Source organism: Epinephelus fuscoguttatus, linkage group LG1 (genome assembly GCF_011397635.1).
Source record: "Epinephelus fuscoguttatus linkage group LG1, E.fuscoguttatus.final_Chr_v1".
Taxonomy (NCBI): domain Eukaryota; kingdom Metazoa; phylum Chordata; class Actinopteri; order Perciformes; family Serranidae; genus Epinephelus; species Epinephelus fuscoguttatus.
The window spans coordinates 29,215,364-29,241,707 of record NC_064752.1 but is presented as its reverse complement, the minus strand read 5'-3'; the positions used below and the strand labels follow the sequence as shown (position 1 = coordinate 29,241,707).

Sequence of the window (26,344 nt, the reverse complement as noted above, 5' to 3'; positions counted from 1 at the left end):
ATGATGTGTGTAAAGTTGTTTTCTGAAATGTATTGCATATTTTCCACACTTTCATATTTTTGGATCTTGTGACCACCAGTTTGTAGCATTTTGAGCTGAAATAGCTCAGTTGGGAGAGCGTTAGACTGAAGATCTAAAGGTCCCTGGTTCAATCCCGGGTTTCGGCAGTAGGAGAGCTGCGTTTTGAGGTCATTTGATTAGAGCTCCTGACTTGGAGCAGTGTGATTGGAGAACTTTCTCTGTTTCTACCTTCATGTGTTCACATGGTTTCCTGCAACTCATCCACCTATCCATGGGTTCATCTCAAGATCCCTCCTTGACTCCTCCATCCTCCATCACATGACCTGGAAAAAGATTGAGACTCACCATCTTTGAGGACATCTCAATTTGCAAATGCGTTCTGAGGAGACAAAGAGAGGAGGTCCTCAGAGGAGAAGCCAGGATACACATGCGTTAACTGCAGCAAAGTTCGATGCTAAGTGACAGAGCTACAGCCCCTAATGATGTGTGTAAAGTTGTTTTCTGAAATGTATTGCATATTTTCCACATGCTTTCATATTTTTGGATCTTGTGACCACCAGTTTGTAGCATTTTGAGCGAAATAGCTCAGTTGGGAGAGCGTTAGACTGAAGATCTAAAGGTCCCTGGTTCAATCCCGGGTTTCGGCAGTAGGAGAGCTGCGTTTTGAGGTCATTTGATTAGAGCTCCTGACTTGGAGCAGTGTGATTGGAGAACTTTCTCTGTTTCTACCTTCATGTGTTCACATGGGTTTCCTGCAACTCATCCACCTATCCATGGGTTCATCTCAAGATCCCTCCTTGACTCCTCCATCCTCCATCACATGACCTGGAAAAGATTGAGACTCACCATCTTTGAGGACATCTCAATTTGCAAATGCGTTCTGAGGAGACAAAGAGAGAGGAGGTCCTCAGAGGGGAGGGAAGCCAGGATACACAAGCGTTAACTGCAGCAAAGTTCGATGCTAAGTGACAGAGCTACAGCCCCCTAATGATGTGTGTAAAGTTGTTTTCTGAAATGTATTGCATATTTTCCACACGCTTTCATATTTTTTGGATCTTGTGACCACCAGTTTGTAGCATTTTGAGCCGAAATAGCTCAGTTGGGAGAGCGTTAGACTGAAGATCTAAAGGTCCCTGGTTCAATCCCGGGTTTCGGCAGTAGGAGAGCTGCGTTTTGAGGTCATTTGATTAGAGCTCCTGACTTGGAGCAGTGTGATTGGAGAACTTTCTCTGTTTCTACCTTCATGTGTTCACATGGGTTTCCTGCAACTCATCCACCTATCCATGGGTTCATCTCAAGATCCCTCCTTGACTCCTCCATCCTCCATCACATGACCTGGAAAAGATTGAGACTCACCATCTTTGAGGACATCTCAATTTGCAAATGCGTTCTGAGGAGACAAAGAGAGAGGAGGTCCTCAGAGGAGGAAGCCAGGATACAAGCGTTAACTGCAGCAAAGTTTGATGCTAAGTGACAGAGCTACAGCCCCCTAATGATGTGTGTAAAGTTGTTTTCTGAAATGTATTGCATATTTTCCACATGCTTTGATTTTTTTTGGATCCTGTGACCACCAGTTTGTAGCATTTTGAGCCGAAGTAGCTCAGTTGGGAGAGCGTTAGACTGAAGATCTAAAGGTCCCTGGTTCAATCCCGGGTTTCGGCAGTAGGAGAGCTGCGTTTTGAGGTCATTTGATTAGAGCTCCTGAATTGGAGCAGTGTGATTGGAGAACTTTCTCTGTTTCTACCTTCATGTGTTCACATAGGTTTCCTGCAACTCATCCACCTATCCATGGGTTCATCTCAAGATCCCTCCTTGACTCCTCCATCCTCCATCACATGACCTGGAAAAAGATTGAGACTCACCATCTTTGAGGACATCTCAATTTGCAAATGCGTTCTGAGGAGACAAAGAGAGGGGAGGGAAGCCAGGATACACAAGCGTTAACTGCAGCAAAGTTCGATGCTAAGTGACAGAGCTACAGCCCCCTAATGATGTGTGTAAAGTTGTTTTCTGAAATGTATTGCATATTTTCCACACGCTTTCATATTTTTTGGATCTTGTGACCACCAGTTTGTAGCATTTTGAGCCGAAATAGCTCAGTTGGGAGAGCGTTAGACTGAAGATCTAAAGGTCCCTGGTTCAATCCCGGGTTTCGGCAGTAGGAGAGCTGCGTTTTGAGGTCATTTGATTAGAGCTCCTGACTTGGAGCAGTGTGATTGGAGAACTTTCTCTGTTTCTACCTTCATGTGTTCACATGGGTTTCCTGCAACTCATCCACCTATCCATGGGTTCATCTCAAGATCCCTCCTTGACTCCTCCATCCTCCATCACATGACCTGGAAAAAGATTGAGACTCACCATCTTTGAGGACATCTCAATTTGCAAATGCGTTCTGAGGAGACAAAGAGAGGGGAGGGAAGCCAGGATACACAAGCGTTAACTGCAGCAAAGTTCGATGCTAAGTGACAGAGCTACAGCCCCCTAATGATGTGTGTAAAGTTGTTTTCTGAAATGTATTGCATATTTTCCACATGCTTTGATTTTTTGGATCTGTGACCACCAGTTTGTAGCATTTTGAGCCGAAATAGCTCAGTTGGGAGAGCGTTAGACTGAAGATCTAAAGGTCCCTGGTTCAATCCCGGGTTTCGGCAGAAGGAGGGCTGCGTTTTGAGGTCATTTGATTAGAGCTCCTGACTTGGAGCAGTGTGATTGGAGAACTTTCTCTGTTTCTACCTTCATGTGTTCACATAGGTTTCCTGCAACTCATCCATCTATCCATGGGTTCATCCCAAGATCCCTCCTCGGCTGCTCTGTCCTCGTTCACATGACCTGGAAACAGACTGAGACTCACCATCTTTGAGGACATCTCAATTTGCAAATGCGTTCTGAGGAGACAAAGAGAGAGGAGGTCCTCAGAGAAGCCAGGATACACAAGCGTTAACTGCAGCAAAGTTCGACGCTAAGTGACAGAGCTACAGCCCCCTAATGATGTGTGTAAAGTTGTTTTCTGAAATGTATTTCATATTTTCCACATGCTTTGATTTTTTTTGGATCTTGTGACCACCAGTTTGTAGCATTTTGAGCTGAAATAGCTCAGTTGGGAGAGCGTTAGACTGAAGATCTAAAGGTCCCTGGTTCAATCCCGGGTTTCGGCAGTAAGGAGCTGCGTTTTGAGGTCATTTGATTAGAGCTCCTGACTTGGAGCAGTGTGATTGGAAAACTTTCTCTGTTTCTACCTTCATGTGTTCACATAGGTTTCCTGCAACTCATCCAACTATCCATGGGTTCATCTCAAGATCCCTCCTAGACTCCTCAATCCTCCATCACATGACCTGGAAAAAGAATCAGACTCACCATCTTTGAGGACATCTCAATTTGCAAATGCGTTCTGAGGAGACAAAGAGAGAGGAGGTCCTCAGAGGAGGAAGCCAGTATACACAAGCGTTAACTGCAGCAAAGTTCGATGCTAAGTGACAGAGCTACAGCCCCCTAACGATGTGTGTAAAGTTGTTTTCTGAAATGTATTGCATATTTTCCACACACTTTGATTTTTTTTGGATCTTGTGACCACCAGTTTGTAGCATTTTGAGCTGAAATAGCTCAGTTGGGAGAGCGTTAGACTGAAGATCTAAAGGTCCCTGGTTCAATCCCGGGTTTCGGCAGTAGGAGAGCTGCGTTTTGAGGTCATTTGATTAGAGCTCCTGACTTGGAGCAGTGTGATTGGAGAACTTTCTCTGTTTCTACCTTCATGTGTTCACATGGGTTTCCTGCAACTCATCCACCTATCCATGGGTTCATCTCAAGATCCCTCCTTGACTCCTCCATCCTCCATCACATGACCTGGAAAAAGATTGAGACTCACCATCTTTGAGGACATCTCAATTTGCAAATGCGTTCTGAGGAGACAAAGAGAGGGGAGGTCCTCAGAGGGGAGGGAAGCCAGGATACACGCGTTAACTGCAGCAAAGTTCGATGCTAAGTGACAGAGCTACAGCCCCCTAATGATGTGTGTAAAGTTGTTTTCTGAAATGTATTGCATATTTTCCACACGCTTTCATATTTTTTGGATCTTGTGACCACCAGTTTGTAGCATTTTGAGCCGAAATAGCTCAGTTGGGAGAGCGTTCGACTGAAGATCTAAAGGTCCCTGGTTCAATCCCGGTTTCGGCAGTAGGAGAGCTGCGTTTTGAGGTCATTTGATTAGAGCTCCTGACTTGGAGCAGTGTGATTGGAGAACTTTCTCTGTTTCTACCTTCATGTGTTCACATGGGTTTCCTGCAACTCATCCACCTATCCATGGGTTCATCTCAAGATCCCTCCTTGACTCCTCCATCCTCCATCACATGACCTGGAAAAAGATTGAGACTCACCATCTTTGAGGACATCTCAATTTGCAAATGCGTTCTGAGGAGACAAAGAGAGAGGAGGTCCTCAGAGGGGAGGGAAGCCAGGATACACAAGCGTTAACTGCAGCAAAGTTTGATGCTAAGTGACAGAGCTACAGCCCCCTAATGATGTGTGTAAAGTTGTTTTCTGAAATGTATTGCATATTTTCCACATGCTTTGATTTTTTTTGGATCCTGTGACCACCAGTTTGTAGCATTTTGAGCCGAAATAGCTCAGTTGGGAGAGCGTTAGACTGAAGATCTAAAGGTCCCTGGTTCAATCCCGGGTTTCGGCAGAAGGAGGGCTGCGTTTTGAGGTCATTTGATTAGAGCTCCTGACTTGGAGCAGTGTGATTGGAGAACTTTCTCTGTTTCTACCTTCATGTGTTCACATAGGTTTCCTGCAACTCATCCATCTATCCATGGGTTCATCCCAAGATCCCTCCTCGGCTGCTCTGTCCTCGTTCACATGACCTGGAAACAGACTGAGACTCACCATCTTTGAGGACATCTCAATTTGCAAATGCGTTCTGAGGAGACAAAGAGAGAGGAGGTCCTCAGAGGGGAGGGAAGCCAGGATACACAAGCGTTAACTGCAGCAAAGTTCGATGCTAAGTGACAGAGCTACAGCCCCCTAATGATGTGTGTAAAGTTGTTTTCTGAAATGTATTGCATATTTTCCACACGCTTTCATATTTTTTGGATCTTGTGACCACCAGTTTGTAGCATTTTGAGCCGAAATAGCTCAGTTGGGAGAGCGTTAGACTGAAGATCTAAAGGTCCCTGGTTAAATCCCGGGTTTCGGCAGTAGGAGAGCTGCGTTTTGAGGTCATTTGATTAGAGCTCCTGACTTGGAGCAGTGTGATTGGAGAACTTTCTCTGTTTCTACCTTCATGTGTTCACATGGGTTTCCTGCAACTCATCCACCTATCCATGGGTTCATCTCAAGATCCCTCCTTGACTCCTCCATCCTCCATCACATGACCTGGAAAAAGATTGAGACTCACCATCTTTGAGGACATCTCAATTTGCAAATGCGTTCTGAGGAGACAAAGAGAGGGGAGGGAAGCCAGGATACACAAGCGTTAACTGCAGCAAAGTTCGATGCTAAGTGACAGAGCTACAGCCCCCTAACGATGTGTGTAAAGTTGTTTTCTGAAATGTATTTCATATTTTCCACACACTTTGATTTTTTTTGGATCTTGTGACCACCAGTTTGTAGCATTTTGAGCTGAAATAGCTCAGTTGGGAGAGCGTTAGACTGAAGATCTAAAGGTCCCTGGTTCAATCCCGGGTTTCGGCAGAAGGAGAGCTGCGTTTTGAGGTCATTTGATTAGAGCTCCTGACTTGGAGCAGTGTGATTGGAGAACTTTCTCTGTTTCTACCTTCATGTGTTCACATGGGTTTGCTGCAACTCATCCATCTATCCATGGGTTCATCCCAAGATCCCTCCTCGGCTGCTCTATCCTCCTTGTTCAATCCTGGGTTCATTCTGTTAGCTCAGATTTAAAAAAGAACATTTTTCATTAAAACATTTCTCAGAAATTTGAAATAATAATTCAGAAAAAATGATTATAGCTAGCAGTAGATTTTTGTACTCAAGTGAAATACATGCTTTCATAAATTCGCGGTTCCCAGAGGATGTATTTCGATGTTTTCAGTCCCAACAGTTTTAATAAAGTGTTGTTTTATGCTGAAGTGAATGAAATAACAATGATAACAATAAAATGCCTCTTCCACGTGTGATCCTTCATTGGCTGGTATCCCCAAAACAGCTTTACTTTCAGATAAACTCGGGGTCCAACGACTCCTGGGACCTGTGTCACGAAGTGAGATCAGCCTTTCCTGGGTTACCCAGACCTATCCTGGGTTGACTAACCCTAACAATGGCAATCAGGATAATCGGCATCACGACGCTGGATATCAACTCGGTAACTCAACCCAGAGTTGCTTTATCAAGAGCCATGAACGCGCACGCAGCGGACCAATCGCAATCATGAGAGAAGCGCAGCGTCACTGAGCGTCCTCACAGAGCGCTGTATGTGAGGGAAAAACAGTATTTCTAGTGAGGATCAGAGATACTAAAATATGAGGAGGAGAAAAGCAAGGCCAACACCGTGGCAGCTGCAGGAGGAGGAAACATGCGTGGCAACGCATAACGGGATGAATAATGTTTAGTTTTAGTTTAGATTAGTTTATTTGCACATAATGTTAAAAACAGGCAGTATAAAATTTACAAAATTACAAAAAGAAAAGTGCCAGAGAGGTTAGAAGCCACTAAAAGCTCAAACATCAATGAAATCATAATAGAGAAGAAAAAAAACGGGTAAGGAAAGAAGAAATAGAGGAGGAGAGAGGGAAAAATCAAGACAAAGGTAGGTTAAATTAGCCTACTCTTCAATGGTTCAAGTAGGCCTAGCTATAGTACCTGTACATCTGACACTGATCACACCCTTGAATCCCATGAAATCAATGCTGCGCAGATGAATTGCATGTAGGCTATTACAATTATCGTCTAACATCATTGCGTCTGATAAATTGGTCTTCTTTGTCATAACATTATATTATATTATACCAAATTGATAGTCTGAATAAAATCATCCTGATATTGAGCTGTGTTAGAAATTAACAGCTGCGCAAAAATATACCTAGTCTCCCTCTTTAAAAAACAAAAAGGAAAATCCCTCAAACACCATGAAGTGTAGACATGATAGGCTACTTTCCACATTTCCAGCAGCAATGCTGTCAATTAGGCCCACTATCTTTAACAGGGATCGTTTCCTCCAACAAAAAAAAAAATGTTGGCACTAATTAATGGTGCTATTAAATGATCAGTTTCTTTCTTATGAAGGGGTGGGATGAAATTTCGACTTCTTTCCACTCCTTTTTGAACAATCTTTTCATTGTCTGTTGTTGTTGCTTTCTTTTCTTTTCTAATGTTCAAAATAAACTTTCAAATCAAAATCAATCAAATGAATTAAACTTCCCGTCATGACTGGGCTGCATTTCTGTCAGCGGAGTCATTTTTTCCGAACAGCTGATTGGCCAGTGGGTGGTGCTTTTTATAGGATCAGATTCAACCCTGAACTTACCCTGCTCCGGAGCAGGATAGCCGTTCAGAGTAAGTTACCATGGTGATCTACCCCGATAAGAACTGAACCGGCTTCGTGAGACCGAAAACCCAGGGTTAACCCTGAAGTTACCTCGCTAAGACATTAATCCTGCTTCGTGATACAGGCCCCCGCTTAGTTTGGGACCCATGTCGCTCTTTTATTTTGACACCCACCCGGATGTTGTTGGCGAAGCCGTTGTGTGCGCGTGTCCGCCCTCCTGCCACACACGTGAAGGCGTAGAAGTACTTCAGTTAAGTTATGTCTAAAGCCAGTACGTATTTTATCTGCATTGACTAAATGTATTCACACAGTAAATATCTGTGAATGGTTATAAATGGTTTCTGTCGTCTCTTACACTTTACAGAACAAAAACGAGCCAAACGTCTCGGCTTCGGGAAATTTAAGGTACGTGCTAACTTACCCGGCTAATGTTATCTGTTGCTAACTTTCAGAGCTGGAGCTCCTAATGTTTATTGTAATGGACGCTTATCTGTTAGTAACCGTGACTGGTATATGGCTGAAATTGCCAAATACCAACAAGGATGGATAAGCTCCTGTCGCAGCTCCTTGCATCATCATATTTTGTAAATTTAGCATTCATCAATTTCAGTGACAGTGTGCTAATCAACTAATCAACTATATAGTGTGTATGGGTGAGAAACAAAACATATATTTTAGATCAGTAACAAAATAAACTGCTGAACCTGACAACTTAAAAGGTGCAAAGAAACCTCAAATAAGAATATAAGAAGTCACTAGGCATTGATAAAAGATGTTGGAGGCTTAGCGATAGCAAAAGCTGTCCAGATTTAACATGAATGCGTTGCTGTCTTGATGTCAAGTACACCATTATGCCTATAACAAGCCTAAGTGAACAGGTATGTTAGTTCGTTTAAGTTAGTTTTGGGTTTGCACTGTTCAAGTTGGATTGGAGAATATCAGCTTCACATACTATGAAGTAGCAAACCACAGTTTAAACCTATTATGTCTAACCACTGAGTACACTGCAGAGGGCTCAGAAAAATGTGCTCCCAAATTATATTAAGAGCCCAACTTTACCAATGTGCTTCAGTTATGATTGAAGGTCACGTGGCTTTTCTGGACTGGAAGACAAATTCAAAATTGAGGGATATTTGAGGGAACAGTGTTGCAACGGTATTCTCCCCTTTCATGCAAAACTTTGGGAACATCGACTAAATGGAAGATTTAATCATTTAATTCCTGCTTCTGGGGTGACAGAGCCACCCCCTCCCTCTATAACTCTTTCCCCAAACACATTAGAGACTGCCCCGACCTATCCAAGTTCAAATAACTCATCAAAACTCCTCTTTAAAATGGCTTTTAAGGTGTGAATGATGTTGTGTGTGCTTTACTGATGTAAGGTGTGTTTGAGTACTATGAAAAGCGCCCTGTAAATAAAATGTATTATTATGTTTATTATTGTAATTACTCTGTTTTTATCTCTGCTAAATTTGCCATTATTTAAGGAGTGAGGAAAAATAGCAATTTAACAGCTTATTCAAAACGTTTGAACAGCCTGTATAACATGCTAAAGCACACAAACATGCTAATAGACTAGAATATAAAGTCTCTGTGTGTGGTACAAGTATGTTGCACTACATTCTTCTATATGTTTCTAATCATAAGTCATAATCAGAGAGATTTTTAGACTTGTTTGATTATAATATGTATTGCTTGCTCAGTGAAGTGCGAGTTTCTATGACGCACAGTTATGGTGATAAATTGAATGTTTTGATTCCTATGTTGCATTGTGATGCCTTTATAATCAACTAATAATTTTCATATGTTTTCCGGCCTGCAGACTAAAGATGGACAGAAAAATGACGCTTCAGGGCAGACAAAGAATTCGGAGCAGTCATCTGTGCAGAATGTCAAAGCCAACAGAAAACCAGAGGAAATCAGGAAGCAGAGGGTGAATGTTTGAAAGTCTTGTCTGTACTCATTTTTGAGGTTACATTGCTGATATTTTATTCAGGTTAACAAATCTCTCAATTTGTACATTTCCTATTTAGATTCAGGACCTCCAGGACAGGCAGAGAATCTCTAGAGAACGAGAACTGATGAAGAGGAGGAATTTGCAAAGCTATCAGAATGACATCCTACAGCGACAAAGAGCGTTTGAGCAGAGGGTAAATGTCAGCCTGTGTAGCAAAAATTGACTGCAATAAGAAAAACTGCACACTGTGCTACTTGCCATTGTAGTGATTTGTGTTTTCTTCTTTGTGTTCACAGGAGATGGAGATGCAGAGTTTGGAGAAGAATGTTAATTTCGAAAATGAAAATTCAAGAAAGGCGTATTACAGAGAATTTAAAAAGGTGCGTAGTTGCTCAGTTCACGCAACAAACTGGCTTGTATCAAATGAATGTTACAGTATTTAGAGGTGCAGCAATTAAAAGTTTAAGTGTGAAGTAGTCATTAGTCCAAGCAGTGCTAACAAAATGTAAACCAGTGTCCGTCATTGTATTTTCCAGCATATGTCCATTAAACAAAGCAACAATGTGCATGTGCGAATTGAAGAGAATAAATCTCCAATTTAGAAGGCGTTTTACAGTATCTCAGTTTTATTGTGGACGAGAGGCCAAAATGTAGAGGAACATATCCATTTTCAAAAATATCTGTATATGTGTAGACAGGGCCTGAATCACGCTGTTCCCTCAGCTGTGACAGAAAAGTAAAAGGACAGGGTCAAATAGAGTTATGAATATGAACACTGTGTGTTTATAAAATGTTTTATTAAAGGTCGTGGAGGCCTCAGATGTGATTTTGGAGGTTTTGGATGCACGTGACCCTCTTGGCTGCAGATGTCCTCAGGTGGAGCAGGCAGTCATTCAAAGTGGAACGAACAAGAAGATCGTTTTAGTCCTTAATAAAATTGGTAAGTTAACTAAATACATTTACAAAGTATTTCTTTTAGGGATTATCTAAATTTGCTTTTTGATTGGACAACAATGTAGTTGCAAGTATTTTATCTTTTGTGCCAAATATGCGATGCTTAACTTATATGGCTTTACTTTGATTATAGATTTGGTGTCAAAGGAAATTGTGGAAAAGTGGATTAAATATCTTCGTAATGAGTTTCCTACAGTAGCTTTCAAAGCATCTACTCAGCAACAGACCAAGAACTTGGTATGCATTTAAAAACGTATATTTTGATAACCTAACAGTGTTAATTCAGACTCAAATAATTAAAGCTATGGAATAACATAATTTCACATAAACAATTTTTCCCTCCATCTTGTGCCATGGACAGAAACGCAGTAACGTACCGGTGACTCAAGCCACCACAGAGCTACTCAGTACCAGTGCTTGTGTTGGTGCAGATTGCTTGATGAAGCTTCTAGGAAACTACTGCCGCAACCTTGACATCAAGACGGCCATCACCGTGGGTGTTGTGGGTAAGTTCCCCATCCAGCAATGCACCAGGTTCTCTCTGTGTATAATGCAAGGTTGTCCAAAGTGAAAACAATGTTTCCACTCCTGTTTTGTAGGTTTTCCTAATGTAGGAAAAAGTAGTTTGATCAACAGTTTGAAACGAGCACGAGCATGTAATGTTGGAGCCACTCCTGGTGTCACCAAGTAAGCTACTATAATACATATAAATATAATATATTGTCCTGCTTGTTCCCTGCTAGTCTTGCTGATGGGTTTGATGGATTTCAGGTGCCTTCAAGAGGTACATTTGGACAAACACATTAAGCTCCTAGATTGCCCTGGCATTGTCATGGCAACTTCAACATCTGATGCAGCAATGATTCTCCGTAACTGTGTGAAAATCGAACAGCTCGTAGATCCTCTTCCACCTGTTGAAGCCATCCTTCGACGCTGCAACAAGGCACAGGTACAACATGTCATCTTAATATTCTTTTTGTGTGTTGCTTGATTGTGTCATTTGCACAATGCCATATCGTTCATTATGCTGGATGTACAGATCATCGAGCACTACGGAGTTTCAGACTTTCACACAGCTCTGGAGTTCTTGGCAATGCTTGCTCAACGTCAAGGCAAACTAAGGAAGGGGGGACTGCCTGACACCGACAAAGCAGCAAAGAGTGTATTATTGGACTGGACAGGGTGGGTAAAAATGAGAATTTTGGATGTTTGACAGATCAACCTGCCATTATAAGCACTGTATTAATTTCAGCATGTTGTAACCTTCAGGGGAAGGATCAGCTACTTCACACATCCTCCAGAGACACACACTCTTCCCACACACGTCAGCGCCGAGATTGTTACGGAGATGGGCAAAGCGTTTGACTGGGATGAGCTGGAAAAAGGAAATCAGGAAGTTCTTGGAGGTAAAGGTTACTTCCACTGGAATCTAGAAAGAGTGGGCTTCATTCACAAACCGTTACTAAGAAGAAGGACCCACTTATCAATCTTTCAAGAACCTCAGAACAAATCTAAAGCTATTCGCATATCTAGACACCGCAAGGTTTAACACTTTTGTGACCTGACCTTTGACCATTTTTTTCCCCTGGTGATAATTAATAGTGTCACAGAAGGACAACTAAACTAGTACTTCCATAATAGTTAAATTCATGGTTAACATTAGATTAGACTAAAACAGAGTTGACTAAGGCCCCGTTTATACAACAACAATTTCAACTGTAAACGGTAAACTATAGTTGCGTTTTGGCCGATTGTTTACATGACAGCGGCGTTTTGGGTGCCTGAAAACGCAATGTTTTGAAAACGGGTTCCAGAGTGCAACTTTTTGCAAACGGCAGCATCTCCGTTGTCATGTAAACTTGCACTATGCAGTTCCTCTGAAAACGGAGACTTTTCGCACATGTGCATTACGGTTCCAGTCACTCAGCATGCCGACTGTCACAACAACAATGCCGAGCTCTGTTTGTGCTGCTCACCCTGTTGATTTGAAGTGAAGTGTAAATCTGTTACTGTAGCAACTCCACCTCGTCGTCCATCCAGACAAAGTTATCTGTGCATGCTTTCGCCATTGTGTCTTCTTTGTTTTGGTTTGTAATCACCGCGTTGTAGAGGAAGGCGCTTCAGAGCAGGCGCATGGCGTCATGCCGTGGTGTTGCTTTACAAATTTATACTGCCACCCATTGGCCCGGTGTGCATACTACAGCGTTTCCAGTAGATATTGCAGCTCTGTGTGAACGGGGATCGTTTCAATAACATCGTCATATAAACGCATAAGTTTTTTAAAACGCAAAGGACAGACTTTTCCGTTTTTAGAGGAAAAGTCGTCTTTAGACGACAACGGTTTCTCTAAAAACGGAAAAGTGCCTGCGCTCAGGTGCCTTCCTCTACAACACGGTGATTACAAACCAAAACAAAGAAGACACAATGGTGAAAGCATGCACAGATAACTTTGTCTGGATGGACGACGAGGTGGAGTTGCTACAGTAACAGATCTACACTTTACTTCAACTCAACAGGGTGAGCAGCACAAACAGAGCTCGGCATTGTTGTTGTGACAGTCGACATGCTGAGTGACTGGAACCGTAATGCGCATGTGCGAAAAGTCTCCGTTTTCAGAGGAACTGCATATTGCAAGTTTGCATGACAATGGAGATGCTGCTGTTTCCAAAAAGTTGCACTCTGGAACCCGTTTTCAAAATGTTGCGTTTTCAGGCACCCAAAACACTGCTGTCGTGCAAACAAAACGCAACTAAAGTTTACCGTTTTCAGTTGAAATCGTTGTCGTATAAACGGGGCCTTAACAGGGCCTAAGATTACCCTTGTCTTATCAGATTGTCTGGCATCCACCACAAAGAAACAGCAGTTGCTCAAAAGTTTGATGGTTTTTTTGCCGTCTTTCAGAGTCATCTTGTCCTGATATCCAAATGGGATTTTGCATGGAAACCACTGGAATGACAGAAGGTGGCCGGGGTGAACCACCTTCTGACCTGGACATGGCGGGGGGCTCCTTGGAAGAGACAGAATTTAAAGATGACATTCAATCTATGGAGGATGACCAGGACCCAGAGGTGTGAAACAGTGCGATCATTACAACTAAAGTGTTTATTTAACTACAGTATGTTGTGCACTTAAAAACTGTAAAATGTGTGTCATTGATCTTAATGTTTTGTTCTGCTTGAAATAGTTTGGACCAATGACAGTGGAGATAAAATCTCAGAGGTCAAAGACGGACTTACCTGCAAGTGACGCTGCATCCAAGGCTCCAAATTTGAGGGATATCATTGATGTAGATCCTTTACAGCAGGGCCAGGCTCTCCTGGCGGCCAGCAAGAAGAGGAAAAAGCAACAGAAAAGATCTGGTTTGTATAAATTGTTAGCACAATGCACATATTTTTATATTCTTCGCACACTTACAGACTCAGCACAGTGAAGATATATGTTTTATTCTTAATATCCTAAGTACTAGTGTTAACATTGTAGGGTAATGCATATTTTTATTTCTATTTTATTGTATTTTATTACTTTACATATACATATTTCTATTTCATACTCCTTTTCTCACTTCTTATAATTCTCTATTCTTTACATCGGAGTGAATGTAATGAATCACAGTTTCCCCTCGGGGATCAATAAAGTACTTCTGATTCTGATTATAAATACTGGTCCAAGTCTAATACTATAGTATATCAGTTTGACTGTGGTGTGGTGTATTCACGCCATGATTTCTTCAAACACTTCAAAGGAAAGTAAGCAAAAAAGAAACACTCTAGTTTTGGTAAAACACAGGAAAAAGGCAAAAAAAGGGATCAGGCCCACTGAAGACTTTAAGATTGCGCTCTCAGTTTATTGTGGAGATTTGGCTATATGCGACTGAAACATCTATTCCCATGTAAAAGGTTCTATAAGTCTGTAGTGTTGATTTTGTCTGCTCAGTGTAGCTGATGGTCAAAATATGTATCTTTATGTAATCACACACACACACACAGACAAGCCTCTGTATGAGTAATGTGTGTTCTCTATACCTGACACTGATTGTATATTTAATAATAAAAATTATATTGTGTTTTTTCCCTCTACAGACAAACTTGCCACCAAACTCTCAGACACCTTGACAGCTGCAATGGACTTCTCATTTTCAGACAGCTGATTAAAATAAACTGAAATAAAAAAACATCAGAAGAATACATTATTTGTGTTTTGTCTTTCTTGGATGTAAACTGCAGTATTCTGGTGTAAAATGTCTTAAAATCCACATGCAAAACCCTTGAATCTTAATTCAATTATTAAAAAATTGTATTCTTTAATGGTAGTTTTTCACTAGGGTTCACTAGAGGTTTTTGTAGTAGTTTGTACCTGCACTTTGGCTTATACATCTATGAGCTCTTTGTTAATTGTACTTTAACTTTATCTAATTTAAAAACTTAAATTACCTTTTTTTTTAATAACGAATCTCAGTTACACTGGTTATCATATAAATATTACAGTGTAATTTCATTTTACATAAGGTATGCCTGCACTGTGAAAGACGCTTTGAAAATTCAGTAACCTCAGTAGTCAACAACTTCCGGGTAAGCAGCGTAGGATGACCTCAGCCCATCGGCCCAAGATAAACAACACTGTTTTGAGCCGCGGCTAACGACAGCAGAAGAACTTGCTTCTAACTTACCAACCTTTACGATGGCAAAGAAACCGGAGGACTTCGGAGATTGATGGCTGTGATTACGTATAACAAATCTATTGCCACAGTACGTTTTTATCTTTCCTCCAAAATAAGTTACCCAGCTAGTTAGCATTAGCATGTCAGGCGACTAGCGGCAGCTAGCTCTTTAAGCTAATCGGCAACTTCCTATTTTCAGTTTGGTGTGGCTGTGTGTTCAGGCGCTGCCGATACAAACCCCAGAGGTGTCAATAAACGTAGCCCAACTCTTTCTATTTGACGACTGGTAGGTAAATTAAAGCCACTGCAAAGGGTTGATAGTGTAAATAGTAGTTAGCTTTAGCGTTGGGCCCGTTAGCGGCACTGAGCTGTCAATTTATCTCAGCTAGCACGACGCGAGATTAACGTTAGAGCTCACTAAAAATAGAAATTACGATAACTGCTAAAAGTAAGATAGCTAACCCTTTGAAGTGTATAACTTGTTTAAATGGCTCATAAATCTACCCAAATACGACCATGACGTGATGTAAAGTAGTTTTTTAGTGGTATGTTGTCAGTGTGGTGGGCTTTGCTCGCGGACGTAACGGCTCTGTCAACTTACTTTCACACAGCGTTAACGTTAGCTAGTAACAGCATGCTAGGCGCTCTGTAGGCATGTAACGTCACACAACTTGTAACGAGAAATTTAAACTGTGTCCCTGCATCTGCTGTCGAAACGTGGGGAATGAGTGTAAATGACACCGTGTGAGAAGTCTTAAATCTGGGTGACACTAGAAGACATTCAAGACTATAGAACAACTCGGTAGTAACAAGTAGTGTGGTAAAAACCAGTGATCCAAATATATAATCAGCTAAAGGATGTAACGTAAGAGGAGCTTTCGAGACACCGACTGTGAATGTAGGCTTGAGGTGTGAAGGCTGGTCTGTGTCTAAGGTAACAGCTCTAGGTTAGTCAATACTGTATCTCAGAGGAGGGGTTGGAACAGAAAGGCAAACAGCGTTATATACAACTGGAGATGGGAGGATGTGCAGATGTGATGGAGTTAAAAGTAATGCCACTAAAAAAAAGGTATCATCAAATATATTCAAACATCCATTTACAAACTCTCTCACAATGCCTGCAGTATAATCCAGATCTCATTGAACCAGTCAGAACTTTCCAAACACATGCACTTTTGCAGAAAAAAACAACCCACTGATGAGTAAAACTGAACTGAAAGTGAAATTTATGTATGCTGTCTTCAAAGCCGGATGCCAATACTGGGTTTTTTTTTCAAGCATTAATGCACCTCTTTGGGAATTACTGAGCATACAACTGGATAAAGGAGACTTTGATTATACTGCATAAGGTGTTCAGAGTTTGTAAATAGCTGTTTTGATATATACTGTTGCTGTTGTTAAATGTGGTCCAGCGTCAATTCATAAATCAATATGTTCACCATTTTCCATGGAGCCATGCAAGACTAATATAACTAATTTAGGGAAACACAGCATGGCTAACTGATATACAAAGGGTTCTTTGTGGGTGAAGTATTCCTTTAACATTTTTATGGAGTCTGGAATTTTCAGCAGCAGTACAATACGAGCTATCTTAAAATTGTCTTTTACACATCTAGAACACAGAACCTCATTTATAACACACTAACTGTTAGATCATGCGGTGGTATCAGCTGAGGGCAGTTCAGTAAATTCATACCAGGAAAAGGGAGGACTGATGTTGGCCCTGATGTGATCAATTACTGACAAAGACAGGATGATTTTTTTCCACAGTCAGCACTCGATGACACATCAGACGTAGGTGGAGAGAGCTTTACAAGCTGATTGGTGGTGTTGAGCAAAAACTCAATTGTGCTGGTTGGCAGAGAAAAGAGAAATAATGGTCTGGTTTAAACATTGAAAGAAGTGTGTTGATTTGTCAAGATGATATCGTAACACTTTTATTGCTATATAACTTATTTTCTTGGATCATTTGAAACCTAATGCAAAGTTTTCCATTTGAAATTATGTTGTTGATAACAATGGTCAGATTAAACTTCTGTATAGGCCTCCCAAGTATCATCACTAGAGTACTATAGTGGATATTTTTTATGATTGAGCTGTGTAATAACACAATAACATTACTTACTATGAAATACCTTCTATAATGCTCCTTTGTTTTGTGTTTGCCTTCAGCTCCATCCCTAGATCTGGATCGCTCTCTTCAGCCATGTCATCACGTGTGTTGCTGCGGCAGCAGCTGATGCGAGAACAAGCCCAGGAGCAGGAGAGACGTGAAGCACAGCAACAGGCCTCAGCCTCTCAGCTCCGGGCTTCTGACACCACTCCAGCCATCTCTGTCACACTGCCCCCAAATGCTGCCCGCCCCCCTCCAGCACAGGTGCCTGTGGAGGTGCTTAAAGTAAGAGCGTCCTGGTTGTATGTTCATCACTTGTGTTTAGTAAGGTGTGATAATGTCAGAACTTAACAACTCTTTAAATGATCAGGTGCAGACCCACTTGGAGAACCCCACCAAGTACCACATCCAGCAGGCACAGAGGCAGCAGGTGAAACAGTACCTTTCCACCACTCTGGGCAACAATGCAGTTACTCAGACCCTGGGTGTGTCCCCTGTGCAGCAGTCCAGTTCTGCCCCTGAAGTTGCTCCTTCTGCCAGCAGCGCCCCTAACAGTCCTATGGCCCTACTTAACATCGGATCCAACAAGGAGGAAGTATGGGAAATTCCTGCTTTGATATCAGTGGTTTAACTGTGTGTGGTTTTTGGTGTGCTGGTACAGCAGATTACACAACCACGTCAGTAGTTGCTTTTCTGCAAACTTACAGTGCCATTTTGGAGAAGTTAAATGTCTATCCCTCTGCTCACTTCTAGCTTAATTACTTTTTGTTTGCTCTGCAATGGAGTTTCCAAAGGTCCCACTGCACTGATGCATACCTTTTGTCATCATACCCTTGTTGGCCTGTTGTCACAATAAGATGTTAAATACTGCACCTACAGTTTAACCATGCCAGCACTTCTCTTGCACGCACCCCTGTCTTTGAAATAAGGCCTCTTAAGTTCACTTGAATGTGTTAATGTCAGTCCTTACAGAATATACTTAGGACTATGTTAGATCACAAAGCACATTATATACATATGTGTTGATTACACCAACCCATTTAACCCTGAAAACTTTACTAACTTAGCACCACTGGTGTTTTCTCCTTTGTGCTTTGTCTAGATTGACGATGTGATCGACGACATCATAAGTCTTGAATCCAGTTTTAATGACGACATCATTACATTGATCGACTCAGGTCTTCAGTTGCCTAGCACGGTATGAAGAACAATGTATTTGTTTGACAATGAATACTTCCTTTTTGAAGTTTCCTCTATATTTCACAGGTTCTTCTGTAGATGTACAGTGACAGGATCACACAGTGAAATTCAGGTCTAAACATCGAACTTTTCATACCCAGAGTGTTTTTTCTGTGAATGGATGGTCTCTTTCACGTGTGGAATTCTGAAGTCGTAGGAGTAAATATATACTTTTGGCACACAGTTACGATTCGTCACAAAAGTGCTGTCTGGGCGGAGTGAAGGTATCAGAGGATACAAGAGAGGGAGAAGCGAGACCAAGTGGATTGTGCTCATAAAAAAGTACATTGTAGCTGCCAGGTTAGACAACTTATTTGTTGCATTGAAGGAGCTTGCCTAAATTTTGCTGCAAAACAAAAGATGAGGATTATGGTGAGGCTGTTGGAAGAAAAGAAAAAGAATCACAGTGAGGTAAATGTATCTGGGATTTCTGAAATAGCACCAGGTATTGTTGTTCAGCTTTAATATGTAAGGATATAGCATACATGGTTGAATTTTGTACTTTTTCCTTAAACAGCATCTGTTTCAAATATTAGTTTTAAAATACATTTTTTCTCATACCCTTTGTGCTATTTATCAGTCTGTTTTGGTGCAAGTTGTTGAGTGTTATATCGGCTGTAGAGATGTCTGTCTTCTCTCTAATATAAGGGAACTAGATGGAACAAGGCTTGTGGAGCGTAAAGTGCCACAAGCCCAGCCGTGCTATTGAACTAATAGTCAGAATACATAGATGTACACTTCCTTCTGCATCGTTATAGGATTTGCGGGTGTAGTTTGGTAGAAAGAAAATAGTTCCTACATGAAACTGCTCACAACAAGGTCTGTGGATTATCTTGAGTAACCGGGTCATGATTTCTGTGAAGAGACATTGCTATTGAGTTTCTCAAATGTATTTTTTTGGTAGTTTTAGCACCACAAGCCGAGTGACATCTAGTTACATTATATTCAAGAGAAGGCAGACATCTCTACAACCGAGAACTCAAACACTCGGCAACTCACACCAAAACAATCTAAACTAAGAAATAGCTCTACAGGTAAGATGAGAAATATGTATTTTTGAATTTGGGGTGAATTGTCCCTATAAGCAGCACCTCGTGGCCAGGTCAGCATTGTAAATAAGAACTGGTTCTCCATTGACTTATCTTGTTAAATAAAGGGTTAAATAAAGCAGTATGGGGAAGACTTCCTTCTGAATTTTTTCTTCTGTGTTTACCGTAAGCAGTGACCTTTTATGACATAGATTTTAACTTGCTCTATTTCCTGTAGCTCCCAGGAAATCTGTTGGATGTATACCATAGCCCTGGAATGGCAGCACCTACTCTCACTGTCAGCAACTCCTGCCCCGCTGATCTTCCAAAAATTAAAAGGGAAATTACTGGTATGGTATTTTACTTTTTTAAACATGTTCTTTTAATGTTCAGGATGACTGTTTTTTATTTAGTATTTAATTGTATGTAACACTATGAATTTGTTTTGCAGAAGCAGATGCCAAAGCACTAATGAAAGAAAGGCAGAAGAAAGACAACCATAACCTCAGTAAGTCAACCTTTATTTCACGTGACTTTGGTGAATGTGAATGCAGTGACATCAGGAATACAGTTCGATTGAATGTGACATGTAGTGCCATGTAGATTCAAACACTCCATATGATATGATCTTTTGCTTGAGTTAACTCGACTACAACCCATTTGATCCTTTGTGCATGTATATCGAACAATGCCTGCTCAGTGAAAACTGAAGGTAACTTAAGTGTGCTGCTTTCCCATTTAGCCTTGTCATTCTTGCTTTTCTACAGTTGAGAGGAGGCGAAGATTCAACATCAATGACCGAATAAAGGAACTTGGTACTCTGATACCGAAGTCAAATGACCCGTAAGCGCAGACAGATTTTTCATGATTCATTACAAAATTACTGAATTAGATTTTTGGAATTTCATCTCTGTAACTGTTGTGTAGTAAAAATCTTTTTGTGTTGTATTTTCTTCACTGTCTCTACTATATATGTTTACTGATATCACAATGATGTCAGCGAGATGCGCTGGAATAAAGGCACCATACTCAAGGCTTCCGTGGACTACATCAGGAAGTTACAGAAGGAGCAGCAGCGAGCCAAGGATATCGATATGCGTCAGAAAAAGCTGGAGCAAGCAAACCACAGTCTAATGTTACGCATCCAGGTCAGTGTCTCTTGGTCAGCTGTGTTAGAAGGCATATCCAGAAATGAAATACAACAGCTGGGTATCGCTTGACTAGTTGTGGTCATCAAATTTGGCTACATACCTTAGAGGCACACTGTGGAGTGTTGGACCACTAGTGGCACCTTTACAGTGATGAATGGGTCCCCAAATTGCTAATTTCTCCTGCTTGGACACTTAGTGCAAAGATGCACATGCATGCCACAAGCCTAGGTGATGATAAAAGAAATGTGTGATGGGAAACTGTGTTCTGTTGTAAAGATTTGTTTTACTGAGTTAATATAGGTAACGCTTTTATGCAACTAAGCCTCCCACCATGCAGACTTTGCATGTTTGGTCCTAAAAAATGTAAAAGTAAATGTTTTTAGGACATTTTTAAAAGGCAGGAAACATACCATCTGTTAATAGTTAGGCCTACAGGTCAGATTTTCTTTTTTGCCTGTAAACTAAACTTAGATTTGGGGGTTATTTTGAAACAGCACTGCACTAGTAATTAAAAATGTAGAGTAAGAAAAGAACAAAAGTGTAAACAAGACCACACTTGTTTGCAAGAAAAGTACACAAGGCAAGATTTATGTTAGTTGTACAGCCAAAAGACAGTAAAGATTAACAGTCGTCCAAGGAAGTGATGTTTTAGTCCAAGAATTATGCTGTTTACTTTCATTAATTCTCGAATTTGACTTGGTTCCCTCGCTGCCACTTTGGATTACCAAAATTCAGAATTGCTTTGTGCAGCTTTAATCAATCTCATTCAGGCAACAAAGCTAAAATGTACTTTTTAAGGTATTGTTTATTGTAGGGAGATTACTTTTCACGTGCAAAACACAGAAACAGCTCCTGGGTGTTGTAAAATAATACAATTTTCAGTCATTCCAGGACATGGCATTCGAATGTTAATGTGCCGCTGTTCTTTTTAGGAACTGGAAATGCAGGCACGACTCCACGGCCTCTCCACTTCCAGCAGCATTGGACCTGGTCTGAGCTCTGATCCTTCTCTGCTCCATCAGCAGCAGGTTCAACAGAGCGGCCATTCTCTGCCTGCCAGTGCAGCCTCCTCCCAAAACCTCCTCGGTATGGGTGCAGCAGGCATCGGACAGCCTTTGCCAGCCTCTTTCCTATCCCCGCCTTCCTCAGACTCTCCTGCAGGAGTCACCATCAGCAGCCCCCTGGACCTGGGCAGCCTGAGCTTTGCCGAGCTAGACCACACCTCCGCCTCAGCACTCTACCCTGACGTTGGCTTGGGAGACATTCTTATGGACGACGGGTGCACCCTGTCCCCAGAGAGGATGGCTGAGCCGCTTTTTTCACCTCTGTCACCAGGTGCCTCGAAAACCAGCAGTCGCAGAAGCAGCCTTGAAATGGACGAGGAGTTGTGATGACCTGTGTGGCGGTCAGAGACTGTCTGTAGGGACAAGAATGTCAAGAAGCACAGTCTACCCTTAAATAACACGAGTCTATTTATACGACTGTAGAATTGAACTTAGAGGAGCAGAAATAGCTAACATTAAGATCAAAACTAACAAATGTTGGAGAAAGTAAGTTCTTGATTTTTTTGCCATACAGACGTAATTATTATTGTTCCTGTTCGGAGCGGGTCAGATGATTATGTCTGGGTTTCTAAATGCAATCTTATTAAAATGGAATATATATAATAGGGGCATGGACTTAGCATTTAGAGATAATACATTCTTAAATAGTTTTTAAGATTTTCTTCAGAGATTTAAGAGGGATATAAAGTTTGCTTGAATTTATTATGTGCTCATTTATAGGGAAGAAAGCTGTGAGGTTTGTTTTTCACAACAAGACTGGCATGACAACTGATTAAGAGATGCCAACATACAGTTTATTTTATTTTATTTTGCTTTTTTTTTTTTTTTTTTTAAACTGACTGGAATCAGGGTTTGTTAATGGCAGTCGCATACTCATCCATGTTGGGTTGTTTCACCAGCAGCTACAGAAGGGATCTTTGTAAAGTGAATTGGCACATTGTGAAATATTTACTGCATATTGTATATAAGAATATTTTATTTTGAGCAATTTTATTGCACCTTATTTTATGGCAGTCTATGCATTTTATGAGAGCTTTTGTCTGTTTTTATTACATCACACACAGTGGACAGCAAATGCCCAGGTTGCATGTCTTTGTAATAAACCTTAAGAGCAATGGAAAATCACTTGCTGCTGCAGCTAGGTAGCCAAAGCAGGACTTCTTCCAGAGTAGCTACAGATTACAAATCAACGTTTTATTTTTTGAATATATTCACTCAGTCAGTGGAAATGCAAGACAGTATGAGAAATGCAGAACAATTTTATCTTTTTACAATAGTACTGTAGATCTTTACATTTTAGGTTGTTTTTTTTTTGATACCTGAATAATAGTTTGATAAGTAGTTTCTCATGACTAATATCTGTGTTGTCAGTGATTGTTTGTCTGTTAACCTCCATGGTCACTGAGTGATTTTACTGGTTAGCATGTTCTACCAAGATTGTGGCTTTTTTTTTTTCTCTTCTTTTTTTTTTGGACGATCAAAAGTGATATATCTAATTATGCATTATTGCTCATTGTAGTGTGAATGCAGAGGGCTTTGACCTTCTTTTAAACCAACCACTAGCCTCACCTCTGTAACGATAAGGTATAATTGTTTGTTGTGTGAAACCTGCAATGCAATTATTATTCTATAAAATAGCCACAGACTTTAGAAAGGCATTTAATTTGTCAGATGCTTAACGCGACCTTATGTACAGTTAATGAATGTGTGTTTGAAAAAGTACTTGCCTAAGTGTAGTTGTTTATGTTTTGTTTTTTTTTTTTAACACAGATGCACTGTATTTTTTCTTCCTCCAACACAGCCTCCAAGTTATTGATATACATCAATTTTAAACTCTTCAGCAGCTACAAACATCAGCACTGGTTTGGTGTTTTGAGGGTTACAGTGACTTTAAGATGTCCTCTACTGGTCATTCAGAACTTCCACACTTTATTTTTGAGCTCTACTCCAGAGCTCAGTCCCTATTCCTGTAAGATTAAGTACCTATGGTTAGCTTTTTCCACTCATACTTAATCCCTCTTCACATTATTAACCATGTCTTACCTGGACATATATTTGAGTGCTAACATTGACTGTTTACCATAAACAGGTAGCATTTGTGTCTTGTCCCTACAAGTTGGCTTTCGAAAGATTTTAACAAATAAATGATTCCCATTGGTTCATCTCTGGATGTGGTTATTTGTTAGCAGTCAGCATTAGTGGTAAAGCATTTGAGAAATTTCCATAGCGAGGTCCAGGCACTCTGTTGCCTGAAGACAGATGTCACAGACAGGACAGTCGCACATGAAGCAGCGAACACCCAAACACCCGCAGAGGTCACATTGGCGAGTGACGTCCAGGAGAGGCTGTAAGGTGCCGGGCTCGCAGCCGCACAGGGAGGAGCACAGCGACCAAATGCAGTGGTTGCACCCTCTCGTCACAGCCAGTAAACAGTCCAGTGGGTGACAGAAGAGGCAGGCCATAAGGATTGCAGCACAAAGGTCTCAGGGAAGGAAAGGTAGTGAGGAAAGAAAAGAAGCGAGGTGAGAGAAGAACGCTTTAATTTGAGGACGAAGCTTTGTAAAGAGGAGATCAATGAGGAATACAGAACAGTTATGTGTCCTTACCGTCACCATCTGGCTCAGTGTGGACAGTAGTGGTTTTCAGACTGCTTTGACTCCTGCTAATAGATGTAAACGACTGACTCACATCATAGGTTGCGCTGGCTTCTATAGAGGATGGCAGCAGGGCACATAGAGGCTTTGGCTGGTGTTTCTCCACAGAGCATGGGCTGCAGATGGATACTGCTCTGGTCACTCCACCTTTTGGGTTATTATCCAAAATGGTTTCAACAGAGGCTTCTGCACCAGACATAACTTTAAGAAAAACTAAAAACTTTAAGAGGAGCAAGCTATTAAAGGAATACTTCACCCCCAAATGATCATTGGCGTAATCAGCCTGTGGTTATGTTGAATTTGGGGAGAAACCTTATTTTGTCTCGTGTCAGTGGTGAATGAAAAATCCCAAAAAGGTGAACATTCTTGATGAAGTCATAGGGGTCTGTGAGCGCAGGATCATATTTTCACTGAGGGTACTGCACAGTACAAATAATATAGTAATATAGTGTTCATAGTTTCAGTTACCTGTAGCTGTTTTGGGGAATACATTCACAGAGATGTCAGTTGCAGATAATTCAGCGTCCTCAGTGGAGACTCGTTTTGAAAAACTAGTGACTTCAGTCAAAGATCCTGTGAGAAAAGAAAGTTCAACTTTTCTAAGCAACTGCGACTCATTTCTTAATTCAGCACTGTGAACCCTGTTCTCTGTAAACATACCCGATGGGCCTGCGACACAGTTGTCTGGGATACTGGGCAACTTTAAAGCAGTGGTTAGTGAGTCATCGTCACTTTTATCACTCGTCTTTTCATTCACATCTGTGGAATCCAGTTTGGCATCCATTGTGGCATCCAGTTAAATAAATCATCTGCTTCAGTCTCTAGAAAAAAAGTGAAAGACAACCAACTAGGATTATGAGGGAGGACAAAGGAAACCAAAAGAAACATCTTTTCTTAAACTGAAATCATATGCTTACTAATGTACAATTAAACCTCATCACTGTCTGTAGATACCACAGACCCTGAGTCAGATCTCTAGCTGAGGTTTCGTAGCCGTTAGTGATGAGTGGACATCTTGGAAATTGCAGAGAAGTTAATCTATTATTAATCACCATTTTGGAAACATTTATAATGTAGATGAAAGGCGGCACAGGGATATCCTGACAGCTATATGAGAATGTGAGATCTTGATTTTGCTATTCATTATTAATTCATGTCTTCAAGTAATATTTACCTTATGTGGCATTTTGAAAGAGTTTTTTTAGATTATTATTTTATTTGCAGAAACAACAGTGGAAAACACTGTTAGTTTATCTATCTGGAATATTTTATCCAAATTTAATACTTTATAGTCCAACAAAATGAATGGGGGATATCCAATTATCACTTAGAGGGGATTCAAAGGATGTAAATAGGGTATAATGTAGTATTGTGTCAAAATGATTTACATTCAATAAACTTGATAATGAATAAATAAATGAATAAATTGATAGCCACAGCCATTAAATCTTGAACGCTGTCATGTATAGGAATCCATAAAGCTCACAGTGTTTATATCTCTCATTTTATTATTGCTCTCTGCATGATAAGAGTTTTGTAAGAAATTTATTGTACTCACTTTTCATGGCATGTTCTCGAGGTAGGCGATCCAGCATGCAGCGTTAATCACAGACACATCCCTAAGTGACCGGTCAGCTGCGGAGGTTTAACTGTATCACACAGGCTGTAGCCTCTCTCTATCTCTCTCTGTCTCTGTCTGTCCCTCTGTCTGTCCCTCCCTCACTCTCTCTGTGCTTGGATGTGTGTGTGTGTGTGTGTGTGTGTGTGTGTGTGTGTGTGGCCCTGTTTCGACCTGGTATTAACATGTGTTTTGGTGATCCAAACACAAGTAGACAGCCGAGACACATCACTGTTCACACTTGTGCCTTTCATGTGTCTCCAGCTGACCACTTGTGTTCAGATTTCATCACTGCCCCGTGCACAGTTATTAGGTCCACCGCAGTTGAAGTGGTTATGTCAGTAGAGCTGGAGAGATTGTTGTCAGCAGAATTCAACATGTCTCCTTCCA

The 26,344-nt window shown here is 41.0% G+C and overlaps 2 protein-coding genes and 12 non-coding genes across 16 annotated transcripts; all 14 read left to right on the top strand.

Moving 5' to 3' along the window:
• Window positions 1–94: 94 nt before the first annotated feature.
• On the top strand, window positions 95–167 carry trnaf-gaa (transfer RNA phenylalanine (anticodon GAA)). The gene has a single exon. It is a non-coding gene; the product is annotated as a tRNA-Phe (tRNA).
• A 428-nt stretch (window positions 168–595) lies between these two features.
• On the top strand, window positions 596–668 carry trnaf-gaa (transfer RNA phenylalanine (anticodon GAA)). The gene has a single exon. It is a non-coding gene; the product is annotated as a tRNA-Phe (tRNA).
• A 437-nt stretch (window positions 669–1,105) lies between these two features.
• Window positions 1,106–1,178, top strand: trnaf-gaa (transfer RNA phenylalanine (anticodon GAA)). The gene has a single exon. It is a non-coding gene; the product is annotated as a tRNA-Phe (tRNA).
• A 432-nt stretch (window positions 1,179–1,610) lies between these two features.
• On the top strand, window positions 1,611–1,683 carry trnaf-gaa (transfer RNA phenylalanine (anticodon GAA)). Its single transcript has one exon. It is a non-coding gene; the product is annotated as a tRNA-Phe (tRNA).
• A 423-nt stretch (window positions 1,684–2,106) lies between these two features.
• On the top strand, window positions 2,107–2,179 carry trnaf-gaa (transfer RNA phenylalanine (anticodon GAA)). Its single transcript has one exon. It is a non-coding gene; the product is annotated as a tRNA-Phe (tRNA).
• Window positions 2,180–2,599: 420 nt separating this feature from the next.
• On the top strand, window positions 2,600–2,672 carry trnaf-gaa (transfer RNA phenylalanine (anticodon GAA)). The gene has a single exon. It is a non-coding gene; the product is annotated as a tRNA-Phe (tRNA).
• Window positions 2,673–3,103: 431 nt separating this feature from the next.
• Window positions 3,104–3,176, top strand: trnaf-gaa (transfer RNA phenylalanine (anticodon GAA)). Its single transcript has one exon. It is a non-coding gene; the product is annotated as a tRNA-Phe (tRNA).
• A 434-nt stretch (window positions 3,177–3,610) lies between these two features.
• trnaf-gaa (transfer RNA phenylalanine (anticodon GAA)) lies at window positions 3,611–3,683 on the top strand. Its single transcript has one exon. It is a non-coding gene; the product is annotated as a tRNA-Phe (tRNA).
• A 436-nt stretch (window positions 3,684–4,119) lies between these two features.
• Window positions 4,120–4,191, top strand: trnaf-gaa (transfer RNA phenylalanine (anticodon GAA)). The gene has a single exon. It is a non-coding gene; the product is annotated as a tRNA-Phe (tRNA).
• A 438-nt stretch (window positions 4,192–4,629) lies between these two features.
• Window positions 4,630–4,702, top strand: trnaf-gaa (transfer RNA phenylalanine (anticodon GAA)). Its single transcript has one exon. It is a non-coding gene; the product is annotated as a tRNA-Phe (tRNA).
• Window positions 4,703–5,140: 438 nt separating this feature from the next.
• Window positions 5,141–5,213, top strand: trnaf-gaa (transfer RNA phenylalanine (anticodon GAA)). Its single transcript has one exon. It is a non-coding gene; the product is annotated as a tRNA-Phe (tRNA).
• Window positions 5,214–5,636: 423 nt separating this feature from the next.
• Window positions 5,637–5,709, top strand: trnaf-gaa (transfer RNA phenylalanine (anticodon GAA)). The gene has a single exon. It is a non-coding gene; the product is annotated as a tRNA-Phe (tRNA).
• A 1,791-nt stretch (window positions 5,710–7,500) lies between these two features.
• gnl3l (guanine nucleotide binding protein-like 3 (nucleolar)-like) lies at window positions 7,501–14,614 on the top strand. The gene is made up of 15 exons (XM_049588198.1): window positions 7,501–7,790; window positions 7,884–7,924; window positions 9,342–9,452; window positions 9,553–9,669; window positions 9,773–9,856; window positions 10,281–10,416; window positions 10,564–10,667; window positions 10,792–10,936; window positions 11,030–11,117; window positions 11,202–11,379; window positions 11,470–11,612; window positions 11,700–11,836; window positions 13,332–13,498; window positions 13,615–13,789; window positions 14,510–14,614. Exons 1-15 carry the CDS (start codon window positions 7,778–7,780, stop codon window positions 14,575–14,577), a joined length of 1,707 nt encoding a protein of 568 aa, XP_049444155.1. The 5' UTR covers window positions 7,501–7,777; the 3' UTR covers window positions 14,578–14,614.
• A 398-nt stretch (window positions 14,615–15,012) lies between these two features.
• tfe3b (transcription factor binding to IGHM enhancer 3b) lies at window positions 15,013–23,844 on the top strand. Of its 3 annotated transcripts, none has more exons than XM_049581517.1 (9): window positions 15,013–15,175; window positions 17,260–17,485; window positions 17,571–17,795; window positions 18,303–18,398; window positions 19,706–19,817; window positions 19,919–19,975; window positions 20,235–20,310; window positions 20,468–20,615; window positions 21,551–23,844. In XM_049581517.1, the coding sequence occupies exons 2-9, from the start codon at window positions 17,294–17,296 to the stop codon at window positions 22,007–22,009; spliced, it is 1,365 nt and encodes a 454-aa protein (XP_049437474.1). In that variant the 5' UTR covers window positions 15,013–15,175; window positions 17,260–17,293; the 3' UTR covers window positions 22,010–23,844. The 3 variants fall into 3 exon arrangements, with proteins under 3 accessions (XP_049437474.1, XP_049437465.1, XP_049437484.1); XM_049581508.1 differs by having other exon boundaries at window positions 20,450–20,615; XM_049581527.1 differs by lacking the exon at window positions 15,013–15,175 and adding an exon at window positions 15,275–15,373.
• The last annotated feature ends 2,500 nt before the right edge of the window (window positions 23,845–26,344 follow it).

Excerpts from the sequence above, each read along its gene's own strand:
- gnl3l (XM_049588198.1), top strand. Across the intron at positions 10,668-10,791 it reads AGCAACAGACCAAGAACTTG|AAACGCAGTAACGTACCGGT; the intron begins GTATGCATTTAA and ends TGCCATGGACAG. Across the intron at positions 10,937-11,029 it reads CATCACCGTGGGTGTTGTGG|GTTTTCCTAATGTAGGAAAA; the intron begins GTAAGTTCCCCA and ends CCTGTTTTGTAG.
- tfe3b (XM_049581508.1), top strand. The coding sequence starts at position 17,294 with ATGTCATCACGTGTGTTGCTGCGGCAGCAGCTGATGCGAGAACAAGCC. Across the intron at positions 17,796-18,302 it reads TCGGATCCAACAAGGAGGAA|ATTGACGATGTGATCGACGA; the intron begins GTATGGGAAATT and ends TGCTTTGTCTAG. Across the intron at positions 18,399-19,705 it reads GTCTTCAGTTGCCTAGCACG|CTCCCAGGAAATCTGTTGGA; the intron begins GTATGAAGAACA and ends TATTTCCTGTAG.